Here is a 27,820-nt window from a genome sequence, read left to right on the forward strand (position 1 = left end):
AAGTTACCATAAAGGAACGGTATAATCACTCTATGAATTAGTATTATGCCCGCAAACTCAAAACCCGCAAACTCGCAACCCGCATGCGAGATCCAGTGTGGGGCGGCCATAAATCTCGAATCTCGATCGCCAAACAGTTCGTCAATGTCTACTTATCCCTGAATGTATGCCGCCACTAATTGTGTCTCTCTTTAAAGAGAGACAGTCAGACCGACAAACAAGGCAATCAGGCAACCTTGACCTAGTTATACCTAGGACTGAAATGAAGAAAGCGTCCTTCTCTTACAGTGGTGCAAAACTATGGAATAGCTTGCCCATTCATGTCCGAAACTATTCGAAAGCTGATTTTGTGAAATATATTTGGGAAAATCATGCGGTAAAATGATGCATATGTATGTGGTGTTGTTCCGGTGATGTCACATTGTTCGTTGTAATGATTGCCGATTACTTATGAGGCTTCGCTGTCTCATCAAACTTTCTGTTATAGAAAATCGCTTTTGTTCTGCATTTTGATTTCGTTATACGTGCTTATGAATGACAGGGCCTGCGCTGCCTGTATTGTATGTATATGGTTTATGTGTGTCAATGTGTTTCCCTCTGTAATGCCCACCGAATGGTGGTTAGTGGGAATATGAAATAATAATAATAATAATAATCACCCGCTGCAAAATGCGGCCACCGTCACTGACAACGGTGTTCAAAAGTCCCCTTCTCTCGAGAGGGACAGATGACAGAACCCGTCTGTCCCTATGCTGAGCATGAAATCGGCCTCAGTGGAAGCAGGGAACAGTTGTGGCCCAGCAGGTCACCTCGGACGGTCTCGCTAAAAACGCAGCACCGGCAGCTTTGTTATTTACCCATAGGAATCTTCGTAATTCCGTGGCGCAGATCGTGTGGGCTTTCAAAGCATTGAACCGGGTGCGTGTCTGATTTAGACAGGCAAATTAATCTGCAGTGTGTCCAATATGTCATCAGACTGTCTCTTGTCAAAAACGACCGATCACGGATTGTTCCTGTCTATTGATGCTTTGAACTTAATACAGTGTGATATACCTGTCTATAAGTGCTTTTATTTATTTATCGTGTTAAAATCATGCTATAAATTATACATTTATTAAAATATACATCACATTTAAGAAGTTACTTTCATTTAAATGGGCTTACTAGAGCGTCAATACACAACTCCGCGTGCTACGTCGAATTTTCCCAGCAGGGCCCTAATAGCAGTCGACAAAATCCGTGCACAGTCCAGATATATAGTGGTCTATGCCAATACATATCCGTACATATGCGTCCTTATGGAAATCGGTAGTGTGGCGATTGGCGACGCGCGCGACATCTGTGTGGCGACCAAGTGGAGACTGTGGCGACACCTGGTGGCTGCCTTTCTGCTGTATGTAGGCATTGGGGTTTTGCCAGATATGGTTCCTACTGCTACACAACTATGTTGACCCAATACTAGAAAGTTATTTTGCCAGTAAAAGGCAAGCAAATTGAAAGTCAATTTATAAAATTGCTTATAAATGATAACGAGAAAATAATAAAGAAGTTTTGATTGAATAGTTATTAAGATACCCAACCGTGAAACTATATTCTGGTAGATTTAGTAGAAATTAGTCCGTGCAACCTTGTATTTAGGGCCTTGTTCTCGGGAACGTTCATCTAGCACCAGCTGATTATAGGCACTTTTCAAGTCTATTTTCGAAAACACTGTGCATCCCGCCATCTTAGAACATAACTCTTCCATGCAAGGCAGTGGGTACTGTTCGACCCGAGCTGCCTTGTTCACTGTCAGGCGATAGTCCCCACAGATCCTAACAGAGATCCCCCCATCCTTTGGTATCACCACCAGGGGTGCCGCCCACTTACTATGTCGTACTGGTTCCCACAGGCCGTCCTTGATCCCCTTCTCCAGCTGGGCGTCGACTTCCTCTCGGTAGGCCAGAGGAACGGTGCGGGGCTTGACAAATCAAGGCTGCACGTCGGTATCCACCTCGGTGCCGACCTCACCGCCCGTGTAACAGCCCAGCTCGTCCTTGAAGACGTCCGGAAACTCCTGCAGAAGGGCGTCCACCTCACGGCTCCGAGGCTGGTCACGAGTCTGCTGACTGACCGAGCAGATGGCAGGCCAGTCCAGACGAATGTGCTCCAACCAGTTCCTCCCGAACAGCCAAGGGCCGGATCCATCTACCACGACCAGTGGCAAACGGGCCGACTGGCCCGCGTAGTCGATGTGGACCTCCGTAGTCGATTAGTCGATTGGAGGGATCCGCCTTCTCGGGGTGGACGGTGTGGGCGGCGTCAGCTGCCCAGTCCGGCCGTGGAGAGCGGCCGGATTCACCAAACGGATCCCGCATGCCCCCTTCGGGCGGGACGCCGGATGGCCGACGTGCCACCCTCGGCGCCCCGCAGCCGCGACACCACCGAACACACCGAACCATCTGCTGCGGGCTGGGGAGCCGCGTCGCCGCGGCCACCGGTCCGCTGAGTAACTGAACACCGACGGCCCCGCCACGAGCGCCAGTGACGGGGCGCGCGGCCGCGGCCCATCGGGCCCCCGAGGAGGGTACAGCCGACGTGCCAAGAATCGCCGGTATCGCCACAACTGCCGCACCAGAAGCCAACTACTGCTCGTCAGTTGGAACGCGGAGGGACTGCGGAAGAAGGTTCCCGAGGTCTCCCGCTGGCTCTCTGACAGGAAGGTGGACGTGCTGGCGGTACAGGAGGCTCAGCTGCCGTCTGGCCGGAACATCGCCATCCCGGGGTACGGGGACCCGCAGTTGCTACCGTACACGAACCCCAAGTCTAACCGTCTGTCCTGTCCAGTAACAACCGATAACATTGATATCGACTGCTGGTCCCTGTACAAGAGCAGCTGAGGTTTCCTGTGAGTACCCTCTGACAGCTTATCGTTGTTCCCTGTGAGGGTGCTGGGACAATTTACTCAGGGTCGCTGTACAGTAGCAACTGCGGGTCCCTGTACCAGGCGGCTGCGGTCGCAAGACGGGCGCAGGGCAGGAGACGGGACGGACCGGTCAAGGGTGGGGACGTCGTCATCTACGTCCGGGACGGCCTGTCCTACTCAACCATCGAGGCGTCCCCGCTCCTGCCCCAAGACACTACGACGGAATGGTGCGCCATCAAGATCATCCCGCACCAAATGCGAGGCCAGCCCTCAAGAGAGTCATCATCACTCGACATATACAACCTGTACCGCCCCCCGTCCCTACTGTCAGCTGAGGACGAGCGGGAAGACCACTTCTCTCTGGACATGTTCCCATCGCTACCCAACGTCATAGCCGTGGGAGACATCAACGGCCACCACCCCGTCTGGGATGTTAATTGTTCCGAACCGGACGCGGTGGGGAACCGGGTGAACGACTGGCTTGAGCTCCATCACTGGGTGACTCTTAACTCCGGCGCGGCCACCTGTGTCGGCTACGGGAACCGCACTCGACAGACCGCCCCGGACGTCGCGATGTGCCACCGAGACATGGCGGGCCGCTGCACGTGGGCGGTCGGTGAGGACCTGGGGAGCGACCACCTTCCTCAGCTGATCCACACCTCGATTGGCGGCGCGCGACCGAAGAGGATCCGCAAGAGCCGATGGGCCTTTCACAAGGCGGACTGGACTGGGTTCGCGGCTGACTGTGACGCGGCCCTCGCTGACCTGCGCCCGGACTCGCTGTCGGTGGAGGGCCTCAGCGAGCGGCTGGTGGCCGCGATCCTGTCCGCCAGCACCGCCCACATCCCGCGGGGTGCGCGCGCCGACCCCAAGCCATGGGCGCTCGATCCGGACCTCGTGGCCGCGGTGGCGGAGCGCCGGGAGGCGAGGGACTCCCTCAAGGAGCACGACTCGGAGGAGGCGAGATCCAGATGGAAGACAGCCAAGAAGTCAGTTGCGACCATGGAGGCCAAAGGACAGAAAAGGAGCTTCCGCGAACTGGCGACCGGAGAACTGAACAAGCCGGCAGCCATAGGGAAGGTCACCAAGATCCTGCGAAAGATGGAGGGTGCTGCACCGGACGTCTGCCCCGGCCGGGCCATCAACGGGGACTGCGGGCAACTGCTCGCGGAGGACCGGGCCAAGGCCGAGGCGTTCGTCCGCACGTACGCCCACGTCAGTAGAAACGTGCGCCACCCCAAGCGCGACCGGATCGTCAAGACGGAGCTCCGTGGCCTCAAGGCTGCCCCGTGCTGCTGCAGGGGACAGCGCACCGATCAGTGTCAACCCTTCACCGAACAGGAAATGCACGACCAAATCCGACACCTCGGGACGAAGAAGGCGCCAGGACCGGACCGGGTATGCACCGAACACCTGCGGCACCTCGGACCGACGGCCTACCGGACCCTTCTGGCACTCAACAGATCGTGGTCCAACTTCGAGACGCCCGCCTCAAAGCGACGGGCGACCATCATTCCCATCTTGAAGGCCGGCAAAGACCCCAAACAAGTGGGCAGCTACCGCCCGATCGCGCTCACGAGTCACATCGCCAAGCTAGCGGAGCGGATGATCGCGGCCCGGACGACCTACCTCATCGAGCGAGACCGACTGGTGCCCCCCGAACAGGTCGGTTTCCGCCGCGGGAGGTCGGCGGAGGACAGTCTGGCCCGCTTGGTCCAAACGGTTCAAGATGGCTGGAATCGCCCCAAGCCGAGACGAGGCCCGGAGGATGGCGTGACGGCGGACCGCTTTGTCCTCTTGGCGTTCGACTTCTCCCGTGCCTATGACACGATCGATCACCCCGAATGTTGCACCTGAAGCTCCTCAAGCTCCTCCCCAGATGTCTCGCGACCTGGATATTCCGGTTCCTCCGCGACAGGCGGGCCCGCGTAGAGGTCAACGGCGCGCACAGCAGCGAGCGCGTGTTCCGCGCGGGCCTGCCGCAGGGCTCGGTCCTGGCACCGACTGTCTACACGCTCTGGGCGGCGGACCTTATCGAGACCCTGCGGAACGCCTCGGACCGCACGGACGTCCTGATGTATGCGGACGACACGGCCACACTGAGCGCTGGAGCCACCAAGTTCAAGTTCGGTGTATTGAGGACATTTCCACATAGTGGCTTAATATTTAGTCCGAGTCAGAGTACATAGAACCTCACACCTCCCCCCAGGTCGGTCCGTATGTCTTCAGCCTCGGATCGACCTGGAGTCTCTCTGGGGGCTGACGTCGTCGGCCGCTCCTCCGTCGTGGGGAGAGCTCAGACTCGCCCAGAGAAAACCGCACCGTCTTGCGGCTTACCGGAGCTGGAGTCCGTGGTGCCGTCTCGCCTCTTCTCTGGCTCGGATCTGCTCGGCTTGGATCTGGATCTGCTTGCTGGGTCGCGACGATCCCACGGAGTGGTCGAACGTGCCTGCGGTTACGCCATCGGGTACGGCCACTAGGCGTCTTGATCAAGTAGCTTCTGTGGCTTCCGATCCCCACTACCTCACCGGTCCTGTCCCATAGGCCTGTGTCCGGATCCTGCAACGATACGTACGCTCCTATACGTAGAGGTCTCAGCGGCTTGGCGCTGGCGTTGTACGATTCTCTGGCTGCTGCTTCCATCTCCTCCCCCTTTCGGTCGCAGTCTTCCGCTGACCTCTGCCATCTCTGATCGAAGGCACGATAGTGCATGGGAACTGCCGACCGAACTGGATGCCCATACAACACCTGGGCGGGAGAGCGTCCGTCTCCTCGGGGCGTGTTTCGGATTTCCAGGAGTCCCCTGGCGAATTCGTCACAGTCTGTGTTTCCTGCGACAGACGGCTTCTGGAGCAGTCGCTTTACGAGTTTGACGGCTGACTCGGCGTGGCCATTCGCCTGGGGATAGTGTGGACTGGACAATACATGTTTGACTCCCCAGCGTTTCAGAAACTCCTTCGTGTGGTGCGCTGAGAACTGTGGGCCTCCGTCACTCCTCAAGACGTTCGGTACGCCTGTGGAGGAGAAGATCTCACGCAGAGAGCAGACGAGTGTCCGAGCAGTCGCTTCTCTCTTACAGGACGCGACGATGGGCCAGCCAGATAGCCTGTCTGCGTACACGAGAAACGTCTTTCCAGCGTGATGAAAGAAGTCTACCGACACGGACTGGAAGACTCTCGTTGGACGGGGATCTGTCAAGAGGGGTTCCTTTGGCAGGCTGGGAAGTCTCGCATGGCAGGCTGCACACGCCGACACGACGTTACTGATGTCTTGGTCGATGTTGGGCCAGTACACTGACTGTCTGGCGCGTCGCTTAGTTCGGTCTACGCCCTGGTGACTGTCATGTAGACGTTCCAGTACTTCACGTCGTAGACTGTGTGGGATGACGAGACGTACTCCACAGACGAGCAGGCCGTCGTCGATCGATAGCCGCTCGCGAACGCACCAGTAGGGGCGGACCAGGCTAGGGAGGCCCGCCTTGTGTTCAGGGAATCCGTTCATAACTGTTTCTGCCACCTTCTGGTACGTCTCGTCTGTTCTGCTGGCTTCCCTCACTTTCTCCAGGATGATGTCTTGCATCGGGGAAGCTGTCGTCTCGTCACCGTCCTCTTCATTTCTTATTCGAGCCAAGAGCGTGCTTCTTGTCTGGTGCACGACCTCTCGCTCTGCTTCCTCGTCTTCAGGGCTCGGTTGCTCCACCGGCGCCCGAGATAGGGCATCTGGGAGGTAATGCTTCTGTAGTCGGTCCATTTATTTGCGTCGTTTAATTTCGTACCGGCTCCTCTTCTGTTTCTTATTGTTTCCTGCGTTGTCTCTTGTCCGATTTTATATCTTCACGTCACTTAAGTGAAAAAAAATTCCTTGGCAAAATGTCAACTGGTTAATGAGTTATCGCATTTTGGCCACTTCCGAACTCAAATAGCGGCTGTGTGCAATGGGGCAGTGTACGGACTAAGGGCGCCGTTCTAGCAACAATGATGACAAGGTATTGGCCAGAGGAGTGCTTCTCTTTCGCATGTAGCCGCCTTAGGGCTATCAGAGGCCTTACAGGCGCCCCTAATTCCCATTGAGGCACTCCTTTGGGATTCACAGGAGCTCCTCTTTTAATGGGCCCCAGAGGCGCCCCTTTTGGCATGCAGTCTCCCCTCTTTCGTATTGAGGCGCCATTATGGCCTTTATGGGCGCCCATTTTGCATGTGGGCGCCCCTGTACTTTAGGCCTCAGAGGCACCCCGAAGCAGGGCCTCGTCTAAGGAATTTTCACTGGGGGGGGGGGCAGAGCCTGCAGGAGCCAAACCTAGGGTACCTCCAAATCCTGTTTTCTCACCGGATTTAGACCACTTATTTTTCATCACAGCCCTGACACCATGATTTTTTTTTTGGGGGGGGGGGGGGAACTAAAGAAAAAATAATAGGCCATCCGACCCATGCTTTTATATTAGTTTGTAGCCTCCTCACATTGCCCCATCAGACAGTAATAATCACACTTATCGGTGTTGAGCGTTTTTGAGCGGCAGTGCCTTGTCTAAGGAATTTACATGCCGAGCCTTAGGTATGTCGGGGGCCCACACGCATAGACTGAGCGCTTGACTCTGAGCTCTGCCGAGTTCTGAGGGCCCACTAGGGCCCTCAGAACTAGGGCCCCTCAGACTAGTGTAATGCCTACGTATCAACTTGGAGACTGATAGCTTCTCAGGTGGATTCTCCGTAAGTCGTAATCGCCGTGGATCTCCGACTTGTCAGAGGCTATAAACTAAACAAAAAATGAAGATTTCCCGTGTAGTAGTGCAATTTGAGGCCCGTTAGGACCCTATGACAGGCTGGCATTTGGCTGGCATTTGCCCACCGTGACTCCACGCCGACTTCTTAAGATAATCCAGCTGTCAGTTCCCGTCCCCACAGACAGACCACCAATCTGCGCCTTACGTACGACCACCATGGAATCCTGCTTCATTACGATCAGGAGCTACTCTAGCCGCACACCGGTGACCGTCCAGCCAGAAGTTGGACGCCGCATAGTGAGGACGACGATAGGCAAAAACAAGAGATTGACGCCCCGAGGACAGAAACAACAGATTGATATGTATAGGAGATTTTTTTTTGTCGGTATAGAGCGTTGGACTCCGCGTGATGAGGGCACGCGTCCCGGTTATAACAATCCGGGTTCGAAGCGCGACAGAGTCGCTTGATGTTTATGAGCCTCCTGGCGAGTATGGTTGCGGTTGGTGGCAGGCCGTAACCAGTCGAAGTCAGTGAGGGGACCGGCCGTGCGCGGCTATGTGCATACGTAAAACTTTGGGCTCTAAATTCTGACATAGATCAGGAATTGCGCGATCGGAGCGTAGAGGGCAGGGCCAACGCAACAAGCTCTGCTTAGCGGGGGCTCTTTCCTTGTGAATCCTTCCATTCAAAAGGTTCGGACTAAATTTATAAAAAAAGAATATCAGAGACACGGAGTTGGGCGCCTGAAAAGACGACATGTAACGTATTGCTGAGCGACAAAAAAATGGTTAAGGTCAGGTAAACAAAATAAACACTTGATAACAGGTCTAAGTAATCGGGTAGGTATCAATGTGCTCACATTGCATCCATGTTTCGTTTACACATTTGCTTTTATGTGCACTGACGCCTCAAACTAAAAATTCGTTTGCCTTTTGGATATTGCCGGCCCCCCCCCCAGTAGTGAATTTTTGCCCTGACTGGGGGGGGGGGCAGGCCGATGACTGCGGGGGTTTGCCCCCCCCCCCCAGTTAACATGTTAGACGAGGCCTTGCCCCGAAGGGCCTCAGAGACCAATAGAGTGCCCCTCTTTCGCATGCAGGCGCCTATGGCCATCTCAGGCGCCCCTGTTTTGCATTGAGGCGCCCCTCTTTCGCATGCAGGCGCACCTGTGGCACGGCTGTGAGAAGCCGGTCACCACTTGAACCGCTAGCAGTGCGTACCGCTAGTAGTTCTCCTCTCGTTGTGAGAGGGAGTGTAAGAATTGTCAAGGCAGAGAATACCATCCGCCACCGTCGGCACCACACAACTCCAAGGGAGGAGGAGACTCCCGAAGTGGTCCCGTGTCGGTAACTCTGAGCTTGGTTAGGATGAAACGAGTAACCGATCGTGGATCGTACTCATTTATTAAACAAAAATTGGCACACTATATTTCTAGCAAGGCTAACTTGCATAGGTAGTTTCAGCGTCTAAATGGTAACATTAGAAATTACAGTGACAGTTGGACAAAGAAAAATTACTCCACACTTGCGCTCCTAGATTACCCTCTTAACCCGGCAGTTGCTGGGGTATTTCGCCACCCACCGTTTGCTGGGGGGGGGGGGGGGCGTTAAACGCCCCCAGCCGATAACTCGAGAACCAATAGGCGCAGCGAAACGCACGAGGCGGCAAACGAAAGAGCGCGACGAGACGCTTCAGATGAGTACTTTAATGTTGAATTTTGAGGTCACAGGTCGGGTCAAGGTCAGGTCAAACACCTGAAATCGGGCTTTCAGTAGCATGGACTTCAGGACTTCGCAATGGGCGCCTCTCGCCATAAACTCTGTCAAAACGGTGCACAATCCACCCTATTAGGCCTACAAGAGTGTCAGCTCCATATAGGGGTCAGTCAAGCATAGGTCAGGGTCAAGGTCAGGTCAACCGGGTAGGCACATATCCCTGAAAATCAAAACTGATATTCGCAGCCTGTGACACATGTTTTATAGGTAATTTGGGGCGTAGAACACGATGGTGACATTCATTTTATCATATGTGCACGTGTTTGGCTCAAAAACTTCAATTTAAGAAATTCATGTATCATGGTCGTGAAGTAGTCACGAAAAATTGCCAAGATTCAGTTCAAGATTTTGGAAAATGCGGAACGATAATCAATAATCGAAGATAGCCATTTGATTGATCATGGTATTGGCAGTCTAATGGCGATTACGGCATGTCTGTATGTCTATTCTGTGATTTTATATGATTTTTCGAACATATGCCGTTTTTGGTCGAAAACTCAGAAATCATGACGTCACTAAAACCTCGATATCTCAAAAATTTTCCGACCGATTTTTTTGAAACTTTGTCACAATAAACTTCAATCAATTCCCTACAGGTACCCAAAATTTGGCGCGCCTGCGGCGCGCCGTTTTTATGCTATGGCCCGGCGAAAAAAGTGGGGGCGTTTAACGCCCCCCCCAGCAACTCGCGGGTTAAGGCATACATACATACATACATACATAAAGGTTTATTTGACCACGTGACAGTCAACGACTGGTAAAAAGGCCGTACATGAGCTGTGCAATGGTGGCACCACATGAAGAAGTGAAAAGCATCACAACAATTAAAAACACAGTGCATTTCAAAAGAGCTCCGAACATATCTACGTGGGGATCACATCCTGTTCATTAGATCTATGAGTACAGGCACAGTGGACTTTTTATACCACTCAGTTTTGGCCCGCGGTACGACAAACTTTCGCTGCCGGCGCGGAGGGCGCCTCACATTTGCCAGCTGCTCGCCCGGGTACAGTGGGTGGGCGGGGTTGGCGAGGATGTCGGCCGCCAGCTTGCAGAGGACAGCATCGCGACGCTCGCTCAGAGTCTCGAGGTTGAGGAGCTGGCAGGCAGAGGCGTAGTCGGTGTAGTTTTCGTATCCTATCATGATTTTGCAAGCTCTTTTCTGAACTTGCTCGATTGCTTGTGCTTGTTGCTGTGTCAGTCCCGTGTGCCACAGTTGAGAGCAGTATTCCAGACATGGACGAATGAAGCTGATGTAGACGGCGCGGATATCGCTCAGATCTGCATGGAACTGACGGAGGACTGTGAGCATGAACAGCCTGCGAGAGGCGTTTTTTGTGATATGATTTGTATTTGCCGTCCACTTTAAGTCAGAAGTAATATGGACTCCGAGAAGTTTCATGGTAGAGACGACAGGTACTGGCTCGTTGTTAATGATTACTGCGCCGTCCATATCCGTGTTGTGAGAGAAGTTGCAGATGAGTATATGACACTTTTTTCCGTTGATCTTCATGAGATTGTTCTCTGACCATGTTTCCAGAGTGGATGCGGCCGTCTGGGCTTTCTGAAGGACAATGTTTGCATCTCTTGCAGGAGACAGTATGCCGATACTGAGGTCGTCCACATACTTCCATCGATGATCTTCGGTAACTGCGCAGTCATTTATATGAGCCAAAAATGCAATCGGGGCGATTTTTGTCCCTTGGGGCGTTCCACACGTGGTAGTGAGCTCTGATGAGACAGGATTCGAGCCACCAAGTCGAACGACCTGTTTCCGCTCGTTGAGGAAGCTGGCTACTGTAGGCACGATGGAGGGACGAACTTGCTGGTCCAGTAGTTTCCTGAGCACGACATCATGGCTAACCAGGTCGAAGGCCTTGGAAAAATCGATCGCCAGGATGGCCGCAGCGTTTGAAGAGCTGTCTGTGTTCTTAGCCAGGAAGTCATATAGCGAGATCAGGTAATGTACTGTAGAGTAGCCTGGCCTGTTTCCGAACTGGTGTGGGTCAAGTGATGGGGTAATGTCAGCCATGATCCAGGTTGTCAAAAATCCTTCAAAGATTTTGGAGAAGAGCGGGGTGAGTGAAATGGGTCTAAGATCGTTGAAAGAGGTTGGAGGGTTGACCTTGGGAATGGGGGTGATGAAGGATAGCTTCCAAGCAGACGGAAATTTTCCGGAGGATAGCGAGGAGTTGAAGATGTGAGTGAGTGGCTGCTATAATTCGAAGGCAAACTCCTTGACCAGCCGTGCTGGTAGCTCATTCGGTGTGGTGGAGATGTTGGAGCGGATGCTGCTCAGTTCCCTCTGGACGTCAGCTCGTCGGATGACCGGTGGGGGTGCGTCCGCCGGTAGGTAGGCAGGGAATTCCTCCAGGTTGAGTGCCGGCAGCTGGGATGAGATAGATGCGAAGTGCTGGTTGACCGCTTCCGCCAGCGCCCCACCAGTCTCATACTCAGCGAAGTTTAGCTGTTCGTTCTTTACTCGGCCGGTCAGACTCTTGATTTGACGGTACCAAGTAGCCGGCTTTGCTGTCCTCATTCCTCGTATTTTCCTGTCGTAGAATTCCGCCTTGGCTTTGCGGCACAGATGAGTGGCCTTATTTCGTAGATGTCGCCACCGGTCGGACATGCCCTCGAGTCGGAAAACTCTGTGCTTCTGGGCAATGGCGTGTCGGACGGTGGCGGTGATGTGAGGCTTCCCTCGATGTCGCACTGGCAATGTCTTGGTAGGCAGAAACCGGTCTAGAGCAGTGGAGAGCGTTGACTGCAGCACCGCCACCTGTTCATCGGGGGAAGACGCCTCATATACGGGGGTCCAGTCATGTGCTGTGATCCACCTGCCGAATGCTCTAACTCCCGAGTCCGGCAGCATTCGCACGGTCGTTCGTTCCCTCGGTGTCGGCTGGATGGTGCGCGGTCGAGCGTGCACGATGACGTGCTTGGAGCGCCCGAGGGGCGACAGCATCACAGGCTCGTGATAATAGTCACCCAGATCGGTCAGGATGAGGTCCAGAACTGAGTCCCCGTGCGTGGGGGCTGTTACAATTTGATGCAAACCATTGAGCCGGCAGAGGGACTCAACTGGAAAGCTGTTGAAATCACCGCAGATGATAAATCGAGGGCAATCATACAGGGTACGGAGCTCATCAATGGCGAACTGAAGGTGCTCCTCGTATTTCACTCGCAGCTCTGCACACGAGCCTGGTGGGAAGTAGACTGTGGCGATGCAGATATTAGATGAACCTGCCGGAAGGTGCTTAGGCCGTAATTGAAGCCATATCACTTCAACGTCTTCCTCAGAGGGTTGGAGGCTATTCAGTAGCTTCACTGGAATAGACTGTCTGACGTAGCAGCCGACGCCACATCCCCGACGATGCAGTCTGGGTCGCTGAAAGAAGCTGAAGCCGGGGAAATTTGCCTTGTCCTGATCGACCTGCCAGACTTCCGAGATGCAGACAACGTCAGGGGCATACTCCAGTATGTTCGCGTATAGCTCGTCCAATTTATTGTTGAGTGACGTGGGGTTGGTCAGGAAGATGGCAGGTGCTAGCTGTTTCCCTGATCCCAGTACCCTGCGAGTCTCCGCGATGCTGAGTCGGGCTGGGACCGTGATCGTTCGCTGTTGGTATCCTGCATCTCTAATGGCGATGGGACGGGGCCGCCGGTTAGATCCACAAATGGCACGGATTGGCTGATGTGAGCGGCGGACCAAATGTGTCAGGCGCGCTGGGAGACTGCTTCGGATGGTCTGGGCGATTTTGCTATTCGCACCACCCCTCACCCTCTCACGCACCGCTAGAAGGTAAGCCCGGTCGTACGTGTTGTCAGCTGGCTTTCCACTGATGTATGAATGACCGATGCTCAGAGTGTGCCGGGGCAGACATCGGTTGGTTTCACCACGTGAAGGGTGGCGCTCTACACGGCGGGACCCACTGGCCCCAACGCCTTCCTGCCGGCTGCTGTCCGCTGGCAGGCCCGGCCCATCCCGGGGTTCAGCCGTCCGGTCTCGTCCTGCATGGGCGGGTCCGGGGCTGCCTGTTAGGGGGATCAGGACACGGCCGCGGCTCGGGCGCCGCTCGTACTCTATGGCACGTCTGCGGCGCGCCTGGACGTGGCGGCCGGCCCGTCTCCCCCTGCAGTGCCGCCTTACTCCGCCGCTGGGCGGGAAATTAATGGGTCTGTCCATGAGGGTTTCGCCCCTGGTCCGAGTGTCCGACGACCGTCGGAGTCGACGACGGTGAAACGTGCGGCGCGTGAGGCGGTAGATGACGACCGAGCCGTGTGATTGGCTGGTGGAGCTCTTCTAAAACCGGTAGAATTTTGGTCGAACGAAACGCGGGCCATGGCATAGGCCTTCGGTGGCCTTGAAGAGTAAAAACAAACTTGAATATTATTCGCAAGCCCACTAGATGAGGGACGAACGAAAATCACCACGCATTGCCGAAGCTAGCACTGTTCGACACCGCTGATACGTGACAATACAACAGCTACAGTTACAAGAGATAACATATAAGGCAGCAAACGATCACAAGACATATGTGTCAATCAATCACTGACATCTGCGTGCATCAAAAGGATTTACTAGTTTACGACGCCGCCGCTGGGTTGCACACGCTACGGTGCCGCCGCTAGCAACGGAGCGCTGTTGCACACGCTACACACCCACGGCCTGCAGAGGTTCCCCTCTCACGCATCCCATTTTTATAGGCGATGGCGCCCCCTTGAAAGATGACGCTCCTATGACGCTGCTGGCCCGTGAGGGCGCCTTTCTAGCTTGCACTTGGGCTAAAGACACAAAGGGGCGCCCACCAAAGTTGAGGGGGCAAACGGGATGTTGGGGTGGCAGAATTTCCAGTTGGGGGGCACTTCCCCCCAAAAGTAGGCATACAAAGCTACGCCCCTGCGTCTGCAACAGATTTTAGGGGGTTTGGACCGAGTTGGACCACTTAGGGTAGACCAATCAAAAAATTACCTAATTGGCAACATTTCAGACTACGGCGCGTCTAATGGTGTGAACCAGTGACAACTGAACCAGTAGGGACAACTGAACCAGTGGACAACTGAACCAGTGACAACTGAACCAGTGACAACTGACTGAACCAGTGACAACTGAACCACTAACCAGTAGCCCAGCAAGCAATTTTACTCCGGGCCCAAGCAGGCTGAAGTGCGGCTTGCCCGAGATTTTTAGTCGGGCTAAAGTCGGCTAGCGCTTGGACTAAAGTCGGCTAGCGCTTGGGCTAAAGACTAAAGTCGGCGTATGACACAAAAACACCGTCTAAAGCCCATGCTCTGCCGGAGGTATGACCTCTGGGCCTCTCGGCGAGCTCAGGACAGCCGTTGTTTAGCCCTAGTTGTGCGACGTTTGGCGTAAGCCCGATGTAAGCCTGAGCAGTGAATCCATTTACATACCGGGGATTCCTCTGGGCCCAGGCGGGCTGAACTCTGCCAAGCCCACGTTGCGTGCCCTGTCTGTCCCGAGTTAGGCCATTTTTTGTTTTGTTGGGTTAGGCCCTTTCGGTCGATAAGACCATTGCAGAGCCGGAAGGATGATAGGAATTAGGGGGAGACATTGGTCTGGGCAGGCACCCTAGTGAGTCGCCGGGGCTGAGCCCGTCCTGAGGACAGGCCACCCAGCCCCAAGGCACTCACTGCACCCGGCTACGGGGTGCGCTCCCTCGGGAGCAGCGGTGCCGCTCCAAGGGAGCAGCCCGCATGAGATAAAGTTGCCTGTCCAGCCCGGAGGGGGTTGCGGCGTGGAGGAGAAGGATTTCAGTATCCTGAGGATAGAAGCACGGAACGGTGGAGTTAGGCCATCAAAGTGAATATTATTTATACGTTGCTAACTATTCGGGCGTCCCAGGTGGGCGGAACGGTTACCACACCAGTTCGCGACCACCAGGCTCTGTCAGCCTGTCAGCCGTCGACGTCGTACGGCTCTCGGCTCAACTTATGTCGGACGGTGCTCTCGGCTCAACTAACTAATGCTCTCGGACGGACACTCTAATAGATCGGACACAGATCAATTGGCAGACCGGCAGATTGGCACAGACCGTCCGTCCAGCCACGCGCTACCTTATACCTGTACAGCGCAGTACGACATTAGTTGTCCACTGTTTCAATTGTCCGCTGGTTCAGTTGTCCGCTGGTTCAGTTGTCCACTGGTTCAGTCGTCCACTGGTTCAGTTGCCATACTGGTTCAGTTGTCACTGGTTCAGTTGTCACTGGTTCAGTTGTCACTGGTTCAGTTGTCATACTGGTTCAGTTGTCACTGGTTCAGTTGTCATTGGTTCAGATGTCACTGGTTCAGTTGTCACTAGCTCAGTTGTCACTGGTTCAGTTGTCTACTGGTTCAGTTGTCTACTGGTTCAGTTGTCCACTGGTTCAGTTGTCCACTGGTTCAGTTGGCATTGGTTCAGTTGTCCCTGGTTCAGTTGTCGCTGGTTCAGTTGTCGCTGGTTCAGTTGTCACTGGCTCAGTTGTCACTGGTTCAGTTGTCCCTGGTTCAGTTTTACCGGTTCAGTTGTCCCTGGTTCAGTTGTCACTGGTTCAGTTGTCTGCCTACCGAGGGTTTCATCGGAATCAGTCCAGGGTCTAACCAAGGCGGTCTAACCAAGGGTCTAACGAATAGACCACTTGAATTCGACCAATGAGGAGCCAAGAAGTAGCAGCATGCTCGCAGCCTGCTGATAAATAAACGGGGGCGAACAGAGAATCCTTTGCGCATCCTTTGAGTGCTATGTGCGCAAATATTGTCATCAAAGATCTTGTTTAGGTATATTGTGTGGGTTTATTGATATACTGCATTGCTTGTGGCGCCCTAACTCTTCAACAACAACAACAACAGCATTGATTGTGTGAATCCCTGGCAGCTACGCGTCCAAGAGGCCCTATATACCCGCGCCCAGTTCAAGTTCGCCCGCGCCCTAATTCAACAAGAACTGGAACAAGCTATAGATGTAAAGATATAGGTAAGCGATGATGGATGCGTGTGTCTATATTTTAAACCAGATGGAGTCTTGAATGAATCTGTATAATTTTGCATTTACTGTCAAAATCTCTGTGCCAGTCCATCTATAGATGTCCTTGGTGCAGTCTGTACTTGAGCCACAATATTTCCAGCATATAGATAGATAAATATTTACTTTAGGTCCGCAATATTATTTTAACAAGAAAAAATGCACATTCTTACACTATTTGATGTCCTGAATTCAGATATGATGCTTAAATGCATCAAAAATGTAAAATAAGATACTTAAACCCCAGCACATTACACCACACTGCTGCACAATACACACTGAAGAAAGCACGCCTCCGCGACAAAAACGAAACATACAACGCTGCCCTATAAAAGAAAAAAATGATGCAGATATTCATTAGTTTTCGATGTTATGAAAATGACGTCATAATACCAAAGTACAGGAAAAACGGTGAATAAAAAGAGAAAAAATTTAGCAAAGGTAATAGAGCATAAGAAAATGATCAGAACATAACCAAACCTTACCTAACCTGACCTACTGATGTTTGCCTACTGGGGGGAAAACGAAAAAGTGACTTGCATGAATAGATTGCAAGCAATGGTAAGGCATTGCCTTCGGCACTGCACCGCTCCGCCACGATTATTTTGACGTCACTTTCCTTACAATTTATTATCATCCGTAATTTCGCTCAGCCTTGGCTGGACCATTTGTAGCGGGTGCGCCGCGCAGACGGTCTTTTGACACGTGCAGTTCCGGTCGGAGGTGGGGCCGTTGGTGGTGATACTGGTGATACTAGTGTACTGGTGCTTTTAAATTGGTTTCTAGAAGGAATAAGTATCAGAAATGAAATCAGGAGGTCTTAGAGTATCATGTTAACCTCTGGAACAGCCTCCCTGAATCTGTTGTTACTGCTCCGGACATCCAGTCCTTCAAGAGGGGTCTAGAGCAGCATATCCCAGACAAACTCGTAGAATATTTGTAAAATCACTCGTTATATTGGTATTCTCTGTATGTATTATCGCTAACATGAAATGTATCTATTGCCTGTCATACTGCAGACACACATTTCCAGTTCTCATTCTTGTGACCTACGTTGCCAAACTGGAACAACTGTATAGCATGTTTTGAACTGGCGTGTCTTGTGAGACAGGGTTCCTATCATTCCTTACCAGCCCTTTTTCCTAAGACTACCAAGCGAAGGGAACCCAACCAGGTAAGTAAACCAGGTAAGTGAATGACTTTTATTTACCACTCTGTTTTGCGGACCTAAAGTAAATAAATACCGATAGATAGATAGATAGATAGATAGATAAGCTGTATTTCAGACTCTGGGTCCATACTCTTAAATACTGATGATTTCAGACAGTGCAGTGGCAAGACAACCAAATATCACACAAACAATCATTCGGGCCTGATTCAGCACTCGCGCAGAGCTATGTGTAGCTATCTGCATCAACATTCAAGGGTGAATCGTGTAAAACGCCCAGGGTAGGTAAAATGCCCAGTATTAGTAGAGCAGAATTCACACGAAGGTTTTCCAACCAAGGAGAGGCGCTATGCCTGGAGGTACTTCTTTCTAACAAAACCTAACCAAACCTATCCTAACCTGGGCCCTGTTTCACCGGTGATAGCAGCATGCTGCTCTTACACGTGTCAAATTGGGTTTCAATGGAAACATCAACAGGCCCATTGCTCCAACACTACCACAAGTGTGACGTCAGCTCGCGCAATTTGATAGCAGCGTGGTAGCAGCGTCCCGTGAAACACCGCCCTGACCTAACCTAACCTACAACCTACAACCTACAAACCTACAACCTAAAAACCTACAACCTACAACCTACAAACCTACAAACCTACAAACCTACCCTACAACCTACAAACCAAAACCTACAGCGCCTCTCCTTGGTTGGAAAACCTTCATGTGATGTCTGCTCTATTAATGCCAAATGCCCCATGCCCTTATTTATGACACCATTGTTTCCTTCCTTATCTCGTAATTACAGGTGAAACAGGTGCTGTGGAAGCAAAATGCTGATGAAGTTTGGTGGGCGCCACTATCATTTGGCTGATTTTATAGCCCCAAAACATGATTTTATCATTTTATGAGATTTCTTTAAATTAATATCCATCATAACAACAAAATTAATTCTCTGTTCAGCTGTCACTTTGATCTGAGATGCTTCGGTAAGCAAGACTAGTTCATCGTCTACCAAAAGCAGTCTGAAATGACTGTTCCATGTTTGCTGATTTATCAGATATATCACCAAACAGAGGCTTGTAAAATTTGTGAACACCCTGGCACCTAATTTCATAAATGCCCATAGGTACCTACCATTTTTACATGTAAAGATGTCTTACATTCTAAAAGTGGTTTGATTGTGGTGCATTGTTGCTGTTGGGGAAAGAGATGACAAAAATATTGGAAACAGTGGTTTCGTTCACATTTGCCCTCTGATCCTCTGCCCGAACGGTCCCTCCTCTCAGTTGCTCCTTGATCCGACCTTACTGGTTGTGCGCCAGATTGTGTTAGCGGTCAAGGCCAAGGTCACGTTTGGATCAAATAGTGTGGAGGAAGGCCTCAGAGTGCCTTTGAGCGAAGAATCTCGCATTATCAAAAGTGGAACGGCAAAATGTCAATTTAAGAATGTGCTGAAAAAAACTGAACATTAGAAGAGGAGTAAAAAATGAAATGGGAACAACAAGAGTCACCTAAGAGCAGCAAAGACACTTCAAAAGATGTGGCGAGTTTGTCTCAGAAAGGTGAAAATGGTGGAAACAGTGATAAAAAACAAAAAGATGTAAAATCCCGTGTTGGATCAGTGAGTTGGGGGGGGGGGGCATACCTATGCTACCACCCACCTCTAACTAAAAAACTAAGAGGGCTGGAAAGACGAGGTAAAAAGCAGTCGATAGCTCTCAATGCGTACGTTTGAAAGTATTTCAATCATTTTTCATCTTAGAGCAATATTTGGGTCACTGGAGGTCATCAAAGGTCAAAATTTGCCAAAGGTCATTATATTTTTTCAGAAAACATGCATTTACCTATCCCAGGAACTATAGCTAGAAAAATGGATGAAAATTGAAAAAGCAATCGATAGCTTTTGAACTCTTCTTTTGTTAAGGTCATCATCAAAGTTGACCTCAGGTCAACGGTTTAGCCTCCAGAGGGCAAAAACTCCAAAGATAGCTGTTTTTACGAGGTGTTTTTCGATAATAACTTTTGACTTAAAAAAAGCCACGACATTTCTATTGCCAGAATCGTATTCCTCTCGCCGAGACACGTCGAATGAACTACCTATAATTTGACCTTGGAAGGTCAACTTGAAAATTTGACCTCAGGTCAAGGTCATGACCTGACCGGAAAAGGTCATGTTGCATATCATTCGATGCGTCTCAACAAGACAAACACAATGGGGCCATCCCCAGCGTCCTATCTCTTTCCGATCGAGAGTTATTGGCAAAAATCTGTTTGTAGCCTCAAATGACCTCGGATGGCCTTTCTAGAGGCTATCAGCAAAAAAGACACCTTGGCCGTTGGCCGTCCAAATCATTGTGATTCTGAAATATTTGGACTGTTCCTATGCGTACACACGGATCTATAGGCATTTTCTCCATTGACTTATAATGGTAAGGTCACGCCACTGGCCTGACCTTAGGTCACGGATATAAAAAATCCGAGATATACAAATTATAGGCGCCCATAACATCATGCAATCCACCAAGTTTAACCCTCGCCCGCACATGCCATTTTCCCATCCTAGACCGCACATGGGGGGGGGGGGTGGTTGTCACCCCCGCGCCATTTCGTTCCTGTTGGAGATAGAGCTTCGCAGTAAAACCAAAAAGATTCTTTGGGAAGAGACGAATCAAATGATACCCAGTTTTACCTTCTCAGGTCAGTCATTGACCTTCCAGGTCAGGTCAAACTAAAAAATGTTGCTGTTTTGGGTCACCATTGGATATCAAGTGCGCTGCTTATCATATACCGATAACGATGCCGTTTTCTGGTGCCAAGCCAGCTAGAACCTCTTTGTCACACTACCCGACCAGGTTTTTGCTGCTGAGGTCATTTCAGGTCAAGTTAGGTCAAGGTCAATGATATATGTTTGTATGTCTGTGTGTGTCTGTGTGTATACTGATGTGTGCACCGATTGTTTATGTGTCCATATTACATGAAATCATGGTCTGAGAAGCTTTTACGCAAAAATGCAGTCAAAAAACTCCACGAAAAGTAAATTCAGCTTGCCTAAAACGCAATTATTTTAGATGACCTAGGTTTACCTTGACCCTGACCTTGACATCTGTACATCGTCGAACAACATGTTCCATTATAGGTGGGATGTAAGACTGGCAAAAAAGGCCGAAATCAAGGTGTCAAAAGCTCACAAGGCCCTATAGCCAACGCAGAATTGGTAATTTGGGTCATGACATGACCTGAAAAACAAGGTCATATCTCCGAAACCAAAAACCACAGGTACTTGAAATTTTCAGTGGACATCAAAAAAGGATAGAGGAGCAGCCATACGAAACATCAGGCTTCTAGCTCTAAAAATGTCGAGTGCAGAGCAGAAAGACTACCTGGGGGGGCGGGGGGGGGGGTGGTGGCAACCCCCCATGTGCGGGTGAGGGTTAAAACCTTTCTGACAAACACGGCAGGCTGGACATGATTGCAAACTTTTTGGGGGGCTTGGTCAGTTAACTTGACCTGTTGACCTGACCTGACATGACCTGGGGTCAAAAATTTCACACAATGTCAAAAATTGATGTACAAAAATTCACTCCAAGCGGCGCGGCGCGGTTTTTTATTCACACGCAAAAAACGCGACAGGGTGGTAACATATGCCCCCCCCCCCCCACTGGGGCGAAGGTTAACGTACGTAACATGCCAGAACAGGAAGAAAAGATATCAGAGAGAATGGAAAAGGACCTTCACCTCTTCAAAGAGGTAATCAAAGAAGGCATGAGCCTTATCATGAGGCCCACAAAGGCATTGGTGATAGAACTACGGCGTCCAACAGCGCGGACTCCGTAGAGTGTCCAGTGTCCACGGCGAAATCCATGCTGCTGGTTACTGAGAATGCTGTGATTTAAAAGATATCCTGCATCAGCTGATTTTACAGCACTCTTTGGTGCCGTGTGCCCGCCAGAGCTGGCGGGGATGCACCTGGAGGCGTCGCCGCCGGACACGGGGCCGCCGCCACTGAGGCTCGCCAACGGCATGGACGACGGCGAGGTGGTCCACGAGGGCTGGCTCATCAAGTCGCCGCCGCAGAAGCGCTTCCCCAGAGCGGTCAGTGTCTGTCTGTCAGCGCCTCTCATTGATAGCCATTAGCATTGATAGAGCATTTGTGAATACTGAATAGTAAATTGAGAGGTTGATGTTCCTATATCTGTTGCCGAACATTTACTCCTATTTATCTATTCCGTGACTGTGTGTTACAATTAACCCGCGCATGACTGGGGGTGCTCTACAGAGCGGATCGTTTGACGTTTGACGGATCAACACGAAACTTTCTAAATCCCCACTCAGCGGCATTCATTTGACACTTTGTGTTAACATTTCAACTGTTTAGCTACCATAGTTTGGCCGGAAATGACGTCAGAGTGACGTCACGTCGGCTGATTTTGATGCAAAGTATTGAATTACGGCAAACGCTCTCAAGAGCTTAGTTTTAAAGCTAGATCCAATTTCTTTGCATCAGTGGACTACAAATACACGTAGCTATGAAACTGCAATCTCGAATTTGCGAAATTTTGAGAATTTTGAAAAATATGTTTTTACAATTACAAAAAAATGTATTTTTTTAAACAGTTTTTGATTTTTCGCAAAAACAGGAATAGATGTGATAAAACACACATTGATTACCTATTCTAGCAAGTTTTAGCCCAATATCTTAAAAAATAGCCAAGTTTTTAGCATTATGGTCAAAATTGTACAATTATATGCTTTGCAAAAAAAAAAAAACAGTATGTTTTTGACATCGTACAGCAATATGGCACCATCGTGTTCCTCAGCTCAAACTGCATCTGATAGGTAGGTACTAGGTACCCTTTATGTTGAAAAAATTCATTTTCAAAATTTGACCTTTTCTGACCTGAAGGTGACCTGACCTCCGGTAAATTCAGCTGAAATGACCTCAAATGACACAAACGACACTATTTTCGAAATCTACGAGTAAAATGGACCTTAAAACATGCGTCACGTGACCGATACATGATATACAATTTTCGTGACCTAGGATGACCTGACCTTGACCTGAAAAATTCGAAGTAACAGTTCGGTACCCTCAGGGTATCTAAGGCATATATCAAGGAGTGCGTAAACCGAAAATGAGCCTTTTTTTAAATTCAAATCGCTTTATTGTCTCACACACGATTAACCGAAAATGAGCCTGATCGAACTTGTCAGCCGGCGTCCAGAGCCTTAATTGTGAACAAGCAAAAATGCCGATAATTTTTACTTTGACATGACCTGTGACGTCATCGGTGACCTCGAGGTCAATGAAAATAGGTTTCGTTCGACAGTTTTTCCAGGGCTATCAGACGCCGTTTGAATTTTGACGATCGGCCCAGTACACGCTGGGCCGGCGGGCCGGAAAAGCGCTAGAAATACCCCCGAGAGTGACTTTCCACAATATGAACAAAATATGTATCATTCAATCCCAAATTGATCAAAGCATACGATTCTGATGCCATTTTTGCCCTAAGGTCGAAATTGAGGTGGTCAGTTGTCACCAAACACAAGACTATTTAGACTCGCTAGTGGCCACCACATTTACCGATTTTAATGCTAATCTTTAGTTGATATTTATTAGTTGACCAGTTGTCGTTTTGAACGCAATTTTCTGTCAGACTAGTTCAGGGCACTGTTGTTCACTGTACCAACAACATTCTTACATAGGTTGCATCGCTTTTCTGCAAGATAAGCTAGCTTTTTGCAAGCAGCTGCAAGACCTAAATAAAAATCGTATCTAAATTTTAAATAGACTTTTATAAAAACGTTATTTCGAGCGGCTAGAAATGAACATCTTATAGCCTCGGATTACTCATCTTTCGTTCCATATAGGTGCTTTGCTGCTTTTCCCTGCTACTTTTCGAGATATGCGCCAGTAAACCACATGATGTAGGGGCAATTGTCACCCTCGCCGCTCTACTGACGGCCCGGCGCTCTTTAAAGCGCTGAAATTTATGAAAACCAATGCTTATAATCTGAATAAAATATATGTCCCTGAGCTCAGAATTGATCAACGCACACAATGCTGTCAAAATTTTTGGGCCAAAGTCAATAATTAAGTCATTATGAACCCCAAACACAAGTAAGTGATAATCAACAACAACTTGCTCTTTAGTTAGACTTTTTGAGAAATGTTATTTCGAGCCGCTAAAGATGGCATGTCATGCAAACAACTAGTCAATTGCCTGCCATGCCCCATTGACGATTATTGCCTATTACTGCTACTTTTTGAGATATCGTCTGCTAAGTCACCTGATATAGCTGCTATGCCACCCTACCGCGGTAGGGTGACTTAGCAGATGACTTATCAGGTGACTTAGCAGACGATATCTCGAAAAGTAGCAGTAATAGGCAATAATCGTCAATAGCGCATGGCAGACAATTGACTAGTTGTTTGCATGACATGCTCATCTATAGCGTCTCGAAATAACATTTCTCAAAAAGTCTAACTAAAGAACAAGTTGTTGTTGATTATCACTGACTTGTGTTTGGGGGTTCATAATGACTTAATTATAGACTTTGGCCCAAAAAATTTGACAGCATTGTGTGCGTTGATCGATTCTGAGCTCAGGGACATATATTTTATTCACATTACACTTTTGATCATAAAATATATCGCACACGCACATGCAATAGTTCGAGTTCAGCTTCGAATTAGAAAACTGCCTAATGCAATTAAAAGTACAATGACGTACATAACGAAACAGCTACATAAAAGTACACAGTTAAGCAGTGATACGTAGTGGATACGCCGAGGACATGTCGTTGATTTGCGGCCTCAGACGATGAATATACAACGATTCCAGAATTCTTAAATCAGGGAATGTACTGCTTCTACTCAAAATTTGAAAGTCGTCTATCCCTAGTGATGATTGACATGACAAGGCATGGTCTCTGATGGATGATGCTGAGGGAGATGACAGTAGTTGACCTGTACGATGTGACTTGCCTAAGTGCTGAGCTACTCTGGTGTACAGGCGTTGGTAAGTGGAGCCAACGTATGACGCCTGGCATGAGGCGCAACTATATTTGTAAACCACACCAGAGATGCTCGACTTGGGCAGTCTATCCTTGTAGCGAAACATAGATCCTATGGTTAATCTGTTACGTAATACTATTTTTGGGTTCAAATATGGGTAAAACTTGCTGAGAACTTCTAGAACTTCTTTTTGCATTTTAATGGACTGTTCCCCAAAGTATGGGAGCACTAAGTATTTCTCGAGTTTGTTGACAGTGACAGAGCTTTTTATTTCCTCAAAGCGCTTCTTCAGGAAGTCGCCGACAGTTCGTTCTACAAGTTGTTTTGGAAAACCATTGTTGCAGAAAAAGGACGTTAAAAACTTTACTTCACTGTCGAAGAGTAGGTAGTTTGAACTTATTTTGAAGGCACGGTAAATCGCTGAATTCACTATGGCTCTCTTCACAATCATGGGGATGAAGCTAAAGAAATTGGTCCCGAGGCCAGTGAAAGACTGCTTTCTGTACACTGATGTCTTTCACTGGCCTCGGGACCAGTTTCTTTAGCTTCATCCCCATGATTGTGAAGAGAGCCATAGTGAATTCAGCGATTTACCGTGCCTTCAAAATAAGTTCAAACTACCTACTCTTCGACAGTGAAGTAAAGTTTTTAACGTCCTTTTTCTGCAACAATGGTTTTCCAAAACAACTTGTAGAACGAACTGTCGGCGACTTCCTGAAGAAGCGCTTTGAGGAAATAAAAAGCTCTGTCACTGTCAAACAAACTCGAGAAATACTTAGTGCTCCCATACTTTGGGGAACAGTCCATTAAAATGCAAAAAGAAGTTCTAGAAGTTCTCAGCAAGTTTTACCCACATTTGAACCCAAAAATAGTATTACGTAACAGATTAACCATAGGATCTATGTTTCGCTACAAGGATAGACTGCCCAAGTCGAGCATCTCTGGTGTGGTTTACAAATATAGTTGCGCCTCATGCCAGGCGTCATACGTTGGCTCCACTTACCAACGCCTGTACACCAGAGTAGCTCAGCACTTAGGCAAGTCACATCGTACAGGTCAACTACTGTCATCTCCCTCAGCATCATCCATCAGAGACCATGCCTTGTCATGTCAATCATCACTAGGGATAGACGACTTTCAAATTTTGAGTAGAAGCAGTACATTCCCTGATTTAAGAATTCTGGAATCGTTGTATATTCATCGTCTGAGGCCGCAAATCAACGACATGTCCTCGGCGTATCCACTACGTATCACTGCTTAACTGTGTACTTTTATGTAGCTGTTTCGTTATGTACGTCATTGTACTTTTAATTGCATTAGGCAGTTTTCTAATTCGAAGCTGAACTCGAACTATTGCATGTGCGTGTGCGATATATTTTATTCAGATTATAAGCATCCGTTTTTCATACATTTCAGCGCTTTAAAGAGCGCCGGGCCGTCAGTAGCGCGGCGAGGTGACAATTGGCCCTACATTATTTGGTTTACTGGCGCATATCTCGAAAAGTAGCAGGGAAAAGCAGCAAAGCACCTATATGGAACGAAAGATGAGTAATCAGAGGCTAGTATAAGATGTTCATTTTTAGCTGCTCGAAATAACGTTTTTATAAAAGTCTATTTAAAAATTTAGATATGATTTTTATTTAGGTCTTGCAGCTGCTTGCAAAAAGCTAGCTTATCTTGCAGCAAAGCGATGCAACCTATGTAAGAATGTTGTTGGTGCAGTGAACAACAGTGCCCTGAACTAGTCTGACAGAAAATTGCGTTCAAAACGACAACTGGTCAACTAAAAAATATCAACTAAAGATTAGCATTAAAATCGGCAAATGTGGTGGCCACTAGCGAGTCTAAATAGTCTTGTGTTTGGTGACAACTGACCACCTCAATTTCGACCTCAGGGCAAAAATGGCATCAGAATCGTATGCTTTGATCAATTTGGTATTGAATGATACATATTTTGTTCATATTGTGGAAAGTCACTCTCGGGGGTATTTCTAGCGCTTTTCCGGCCCGCCGGCCCAGCGTGCAGTAGTCTCGGAGATAGGAGGGAGGGGGGCTCTCCACCCCCCCAGTCACTCGCGCATGAAAAAAAAACAGTCATGCGCGGGTTAACCCGCGCCGTGCTGGTGGTCTGAGTTTTCTGTGTCGTGCTGAGGGGGGTGGGGGGCGTGAAGAACACGCCTCCCCCCGTCTAACACGGCTCCTGGGCCACGTTGCGACATGCGGTAAGCGGCATTCGAAAGAGCGTAAAATAGTGAAAAAAATATTTCTGTTATTTTTAGGTCAGGTCGCCAGAGGTCATCAAAGGTCATTTTTTGCCTCTTAAAACAATTTTCGAAATCGGGCGCATAACTCGGCTCTTACAGCGCCGCGGAAGAGCGCATTCGATAACCCTTTTACCGCTCATTCTGGATTGTGCCCTTAGATTTTACCTGAGGTCAATAGTTTTTTAGGCTTGCTGTCCGCCGTCGCGCTGCTGTCGTGGTCCAGGCCGTGGGCCGCCCACGGCGGTGCTCGTTGTCGGCCGCTGATTGGCTGCCCCGGGGCGGCCCCGACCCGGCGTTGGAAGGGGGGACCGGCGTAGAATCGTAGCAGCATTCAAGGACCCGTTTGACATTCGACGGGCCTGCTGCAATTGAACACGCCACCGCGTATAGCCGCTCCAGATGTAGCCCGGGACGGGCCTTTTGTCGGAGCGACCCCGCATGCGTGCAATGGGTGACCATCAGCACGGAACAACGAAGCATCATAAGGATTCAGATGGATAAGGATGCAGATGGAGTACGGATGAATTAACCGCCCGTGCTGTAGGCATTTTTTTTTTTTTTACATATGTTTCTGAACAGTATGATTGGGAGCGACTGGGACGACCAGCATCCAACAGTTTTTTCTTTATTTCTAAAAAAAACTGCTTAATCAACGATATTCAAATAAGCAGTGTCTAAATGAAATGACTTATGTCGATTTTAATTGTAAAATGACGAGATTGAAGGTCCCGTGTCTAAATCCATGTCTAACGTCGAAATACGTAAGGCCTTGTCGAAATTGAATGCCCCTTGCCGAAATGATGACTGATATCATTTTCTCATTTTTCATTTTATTCAGTATATCATCAACGGGCAACCGTGGCCCTATTACAGACGAAGTCAGTTGCATAAAATTAGGTAAAATTAGCAAATAAACACACAAACACCAAACATATTGACATACAAGTGACTTCTACACAGAA

At 49.5% G+C, this 27,820-nt stretch overlaps 1 protein-coding gene across 7 annotated transcripts in view; it reads left to right on the top strand.

Moving 5' to 3' along the window:
- The first annotated feature begins 16,055 nt into the window (after window positions 1-16,055).
- LOC122363594 (GRB2-associated-binding protein 1-like) overlaps window positions 16,056-27,820 on the top strand; it is a 62,218-nt gene continuing 50,453 nt past the window's right edge. For 2 of the 7 annotated variants that reach the window (XM_043333058.1, XM_043333063.1), the window contains exons 1-2: window positions 16,124-16,372; window positions 21,529-21,671. In XM_043333058.1, the coding sequence (XP_043188993.1) occupies window positions 21,540-21,671 (132 nt within the window). In that variant the 5' untranslated portion in view covers window positions 16,124-16,372; window positions 21,529-21,539. Of the gene's footprint in view, window positions 16,373-17,818; window positions 17,870-18,384; window positions 18,566-21,528; window positions 21,672-27,820 lie in introns of those variants that run through there. The other 5 variants (XM_043333062.1, XM_043333056.1, XM_043333059.1 and 2 more) reach the window with 5 other exon arrangements.

This window comes from Amphibalanus amphitrite, unplaced genomic scaffold (genome assembly GCF_019059575.1).
Source record: "Amphibalanus amphitrite isolate SeventyFive unplaced genomic scaffold, NRLGWU_Aamphi_draft 000629F_arrow, whole genome shotgun sequence".
Lineage (NCBI taxonomy): Eukaryota > Metazoa > Arthropoda > Thecostraca > Balanomorpha > Balanidae > Amphibalanus > Amphibalanus amphitrite.